This window comes from Sminthopsis crassicaudata, chromosome 3 (assembly GCF_048593235.1).
Source record: "Sminthopsis crassicaudata isolate SCR6 chromosome 3, ASM4859323v1, whole genome shotgun sequence".
Lineage (NCBI taxonomy): Eukaryota > Metazoa > Chordata > Mammalia > Dasyuromorphia > Dasyuridae > Sminthopsis > Sminthopsis crassicaudata.
Genome location: NC_133619.1, coordinates 27,857,350 through 27,863,349, shown reverse-complemented (window position 1 = coordinate 27,863,349; position 6,000 = coordinate 27,857,350). Strand labels below are relative to the sequence as shown.

Here is a 6,000-nt window from a genome sequence, read left to right as displayed (position 1 = left end):
CTGTCACTGCATTTGCCCAGTCTTATCACCCCTTTGAGATTTTCAACCCTGAATCAAGTATTTATCAAACAAAATAAATGGCCTTTTCATATAGCCATAGAAAAAAAATGAATGTTAATATATTTTAACATATTTAACATGTATTGGACTACCTGCCATCTGGGGGGGGAGGGGGAAGGAGGAGAAAATTTGGAATAGAAGGTTTTGTAAAGGTAAATAAAAAGCTTTAATAAAATAAAATTAAAAAAAAAAAAGAAAAGAAAAGAAAAGAATGTTAAAAAGAGTTCAAATAATACTGGGAAATTTGCCTGGCTACAAACGGTTCAAATAAAATCTTTTTCTTATACACAAGGAAATACAACAAAATTCCACACTTGAAACTTTTTTCTTTCAGTTCCTTGATTGAAAACTGATTTTTTTCAATTCTCTTATTTATGCAAAACGATTTTAGTGGTGGTAAAATGATCTAGTCCCCCACCCCTGCTAAAACAACAACAACAAACCCACTGGTATGAGGACTACTATAAACAGTTTATTTAAAGTAAAAAAAAAAAAAAAAAAAAAAAAAAAAGTGCACAAATACAGATTACAATATATCTGAATATTTCACATGAAAGAAAACATGTAAATTGCATTTAGTACTGAACGAGCAGAGTACCTGGAGTCCAGTCTTCACACAAATAAAATGAGGTCACTCCACAAACATGTCATGCTTATGAAAAATAAATTTCCTAGAAACCCAAAATTCCAACTACTCTGACTGTCCGATACCTGATTTCCCTGCTGAATAATTTTGAGACAGCCTCTACACCGAAAGTTAAAAAAAAAAAACAAAAAAAAAAACTGGCATGGCACTTGAAAAAGGTTTGGAAAAAGGAAAATAAGTAAAAACATATCTGCAATGGCAATCTGTATAAAATTTACACATCTTATTTGTTTTTAAAAATTATATTAAAACCAAAGGCCACCCTGGAGGTTAAAGCCACATCATAGAAAAATGCATATCACCTGGAACATGACCGGTAGAAAACTGATCAGTTTTGTGCAGACATTTCAGAATGAAGACTCTAGTACTCATTTGCCTTTAAATAGTATTTAGCTGATGAGAACAGTAAATGCACTTCTGGCCCCAACTCTTGTGTATCGCACAGTGTTCCTGAAATCAGGTCACGGAATAAAGACAAAGACAACCCCACCACAGAGGAAGCATCACCACTTTGAGTTCAAGGTCATCAATACCATTGGATGACAGATTTCTCAATCAACGACCTGGGGCAAACCCTTTGGGTCTCCAAAACAAATTTTAGATTTATAATCACCTAATAAAAAAAAAAAAAAAAAAAAAAAACCCTCTTTCAATGATAAGTCGAAAAAAGAAAAAATTTTTAAAATTTTAAAAATTAAAAAAAAAAAAAAAAAAAAAAAAAAAAAAAACAGAAAACATGTCTAATAGCTTCTAAAGCAAGGAGGGGAAGAAAAATTTGTAAAATGTATAGGACCAATTCCTTAAGTCATTCTGAATTTAGTACTACGTCTGACTGCCTTCCCAGAATTAAATTTTTAATAAGGTTGGGAATGTAGAGGCAATTTCTATGCATAGGGTTATTCCAGCTTCCAAATTATTCTCTCAAAAAATAATGAAAGGATGATACTTAGGAATTTATTCAACCAATAAATTTCTCAAACATATTCATATTTATTCAAAAATAGCTTAAAGAGTCTGCCTTCTTACTCTATAGTATATCTGTTATCTACATAATAAGAGTTTATAAAATCCAGAGTGAACTGGAATAATGGCCAGTTTTCTCTCACATTAATTATAACCATTTTTTCTTGGATTTCATGGAAGATTCCATGGAGAAAATCAGTAAGTATTACCATGATAACATTCAAGAAAATTCTGAGTTGTCTCAGTTGGAAGCTATCGTCTCCTCTCTCTATCAGGTTGTAAAGGACTTGTTTTTAATGTACACCAATTCAACCGGCTAAATGTAATGCCTTTTCAGGTTGGGAAACAGGGGCATTTCTTCTCTTTGCTTTCCCAAATGCCTCAAAGAAACAAACAGCTGCTGAATCACAAAAAAGCAGCTGTGGAATGCTTCCCTGGGGGGGTGGGGGGACGTAAATATCATCTTTTAGTTTCTCCATCTTCAACCACCCTGCTCTGCTAAAGACACTTTTTACTTTCTACCTCCCGATGACCTCCTTTCCCATTGGTTGTACCCTGGCTCCTCTGCATCCTGGCGAGCTGCTGCCCAGGCGTATACAATTCTGGCCCAAATCTCAGTGGGGTACATTCTTCCCTTGGGACCCCCACAGGGTAAGACTGACTGACAGCTGACTGGAGTGTGCCTGGTGTTCTCCTGAGTGGAAAGGGTATCCTCCAGTTATAAGGAAGCAGCATCTTTCTTACCCTCACAGGTTTAGGGACTGTCATAAAGTTACAGGAATGACCGTTCGGGACAAGGCGGAAACATAAAACTGAACTCCTACAGATAAAGAAGGGGAAAATGTATTTGGAAGCCCTCTTCCTCCTCCCAAATGAAACGTCGCCAGCACCGCCGCCGGCTGATGACCGTGTAACTAGGAGAGGCTTGGACGATGCTGTTTCACAGTGTGCCTTAATGCAATGTACCAGGTCCTCTTTCAAAGCTGCAACAAGTGTTTCTTTCAAATAACAAAGGGGATGTGGCTTCCTCTTAGCAAGCCACGTGGGAGCCACTCCTCGGGCACCCCCAGATGCCAGCAGCTGCCTGGCGCGTTACAGCTCCATCCCTCCTGGTCCGGGTCTCTGGAATGTGCTTTTGGATTCTTTCTTGCAGTTGAACTTAAATGTGATCATTCGGTCATTACAATCAGGGATAAATGATACCGAGTGTGTCACAGTAGATGACAAATTTAAAATGCTCAGCTTATTCTATATGGTTGCATCCAAACTGGTAACTCGTTTATCCATGCATTATGGGACGACACAGGCAAAAGGAACGAGACCCATCAGACACACTCTTCTGCAGACATTAGGAGGGGATTGATATACTCGAAGCCCTCAAATTCAGACTGGTCAATCTTCTTCACGATGTCACTGTTGGTGGAGAAACCCGTTACGTATTTAGTAACACTAAGAAAAGTGGTATCCGTAGTCATAAACTAATTAAGACAGCAAACTGGTAAAAAAAAAAAATATATATATATATACACACACACATGAGAAATTTGGAATTTCTAAATTTCTAAATTTGGAAAAAGCTACTAAAATAAGGCTTTACCAAATTATAGGCATCAACTAAATAGGGCACCAGGCAAAACAGAAAGAAGAACAGAAATCATTTAGATCAGGGTTCTTAACTTGGGAGAGCTTGGAAGAAAAAAAGCACAGAATGAGCTGGTATGAGAAAAGCTGGTTGACCAATAGCAAAGTACAGACTCCTTCAGGGAGTCTGGGGCCAGAAAGGAGGGCTTGGGTCTGTCAGAGGCTCCGGGTGCTGAGAGGGCAACATCTGCTCCAACCGAGCTCCCCAGCCCCTGGAGAACTGACAGAACCAGGCCTCGGGGCAGCTTCTAAGGGACGGGATGCCAGGGCTGGACTGCTTAGGATCAAAGGGATTTTTCTTGGAATCAAAGGATAAAGGGCACCAAACAGCAAAGGGGCAGAGACTGTCTGGGCCAGGGGGACGGGGGTGAAGCCAGCTGGCCCAGAGGGAGGGGACCAGGAGTCTGTGACAGCTGCTGCGGATGCCCCCAGACAACTGCTTTATCCCCACGAGCTCCAGGCAAAGAAGCACCGGAAGGTTCGGCCCTGCTACTTACTCATCATCGGGAGTGAGCTGCACAGGCTCATTAGTGAACTGAGAGTCGAAGTTGTCCAGACCAAACTCCCCCGAGATGTTCGGCTTGAAGGGAGGCACCACCTGCTTCTGCTCCATCTAGAAAGACGCATTCAATGGAAGCCGGCATAAGAAGACGCAGCTCTGAGCCCCCACCTGTCTTCTCAGCCTCAATTTCAGACCCCCGGTCTGACCCTAAAACAGAAGGCTCCCTGACCGGGACGATGTGGCCCATCCAGAGCCCACACCAGGCCCCCCCACACGCACACAGAGCCGCTCTGAGCCCTGGCCTGCACGCTACTGCAGACACGTCTACACCCATAACTAGACATACAGACTGTGCTGCATGTGTGTACATCAATCACTATGTCTCTGTGGGTACACACACTCTCACACCCCCCCCCCATAGCGACACCCCACGCCCACATCCCCATCCCTAGGGCGATGCCTCTGCCAAAGCTGATGCTGACCCTCCCCCCCCCGGAGCTCAGAGGGTCTCTGCAAGTTGTTCTGGCCTAAAAACTCATGGCTAACTCAAAGAAAAACCTTCCCCAACTGAGTTAGCCTCCATCCCATACCCTGACTGCTCCCACGATCGGTCAACCAGAGTCTGCACTCCTCTGATCAGAACTTTAGGAAGCCGGGGTCACTTCTGTTCCCTCCAGTTCCAGGAGGTAGTTCTAGAAAGCATTCAAGTACTAGGGTGTGGGCATTTCCACAGGCCCAAGTCTGGGCCCTCTAATGCCAGGCAGACAATAAGTCTGTAAAGAAACCTAGCAGGCCCCTCCCCACCAGCAGTGTGGCCCAAGCTGGGTGACCCTGAGTTCTGCTCTCTAATTTGGCCAGCCTTGGAGCAGGATCTCCTGAACTGAGGGTACCAGCCCGGGCCACCCCACTCCTGCCTCTACAAGGGGCACCCTTCTTTCCTCCTCCCCGATTTTCGGGCTCCCCTTTGAGTTTGGTCTTGCCCCATGAGTCATAAACTCCTCGACAGTAGGGACTGTCTTACATGGCACCTGGCCCATGTGCTTATCAAATGCTCTGTCATCAACCCATCTATCTAAAGGGTCAGACTATCAGCGGCCACGTACTGGGATACAAAACCCAGAGGAAACAAAACCTGTTTAAACAACAACAAAAAGATTCTCTTCATACCATATCCCAGTCAACGTTTCGGAAGAACGGATGACCCTGAATGTCAGCAAAGCCCGTCTGCGGATGGCAGCCTAAACGTTCCTTTGGGTCCTGGAGGTAGGAAAACAGTCAGTGTATTAAATGTATGTCAAAGGGGGAATCACATGTTTATGCCTCTGGTATTAGGAACCTTTCACTGTTCTTCCTAGAGGCTGCTTATAACAAAATGTTCCTGTGGCCTCGGGTCGCCCCTCCAACCCCAATACATCACGCAAGTTAAGGAGGAACCATCAGCCCCGTTGCCTAAAGCCTCACAGGCTACCCCAAAAGGTACACCCAACCCAGTGGGGTTCTAAATGAGTCCTAAGCATGGCTTTGCAATTACAGACAACACCCAATCCTGCTGGGGGCTCATGTGTCACTTAAAGGAGCCACAAGAAAACACCGTTTTGCCCTCGTGGATGATCTCCGGGGCTCATGACGTCTTGGTCACTGTGAATGAGGACATGGACTCATTTTTCTTTCTGGTGAAAGGCGTTCTTAAATCTGCATATTAGCACCTCTCGCCTTCCCTTGTCACTGTGCTAACAATTAAGTCTCAAGTTGAGCTATCTCCTCTGGAAGGTGTGCATCCCACTTGGCTCTGGCGCCGTCGAGTGGTGTTACCTTGCGGGAGGGCTCCACGGCAGCCCCTTCTCCGGCCCGTCTCCTAGGAGATTGGCAATGGCCGGAGAAAGGGACCCCCAGCCCCCATCCCTGTTTTGTAATGGTCAGGGCAGCACTTTTTTCTCCTGCCTGGTCACTGAGTTCCCCTGCACTTACTATCCCAACCTCCCAATTTGGCTCTCGCCTCCCTGCCTGCCTTGCCCTCGCACTGAACACGGTTAGCCCTTTGGGCAAGTCTTGCTTTCTTAGGCAGGTGACCTGCTCCTGGCAGAAAGATTAATCTTTCTTCTCTATTTCTTCCAGTATCTCCCAGACAGCCAGCACAAAGCAGGCCCTGGGGAGCGACCTTCTGTGGAACTGATGCCCTATTTAGTGC

General features: G+C 44.5%; 1 protein-coding gene across 2 annotated transcripts in view; it reads right to left on the bottom strand.

The window, feature by feature from the left end:
* Positions 1-510: 510 nt before the first annotated feature.
* PRKCI (protein kinase C iota) overlaps positions 511-6,000 on the bottom strand; it is a 57,936-nt gene continuing 52,446 nt past the window's right edge. For both annotated transcript variants that reach the window (XM_074298176.1, XM_074298177.1), the window contains 3 exons: positions 4,980-5,069; positions 3,808-3,923; positions 511-3,082 (listed from right to left, as the gene is read on the bottom strand). In XM_074298176.1, the coding sequence (XP_074154277.1) occupies positions 2,995-3,082; positions 3,808-3,923; positions 4,980-5,069 (294 nt within the window). In that variant the 3' untranslated portion in view covers positions 511-2,994. The remainder of the gene's footprint in view (positions 3,083-3,807; positions 3,924-4,979; positions 5,070-6,000) is intronic.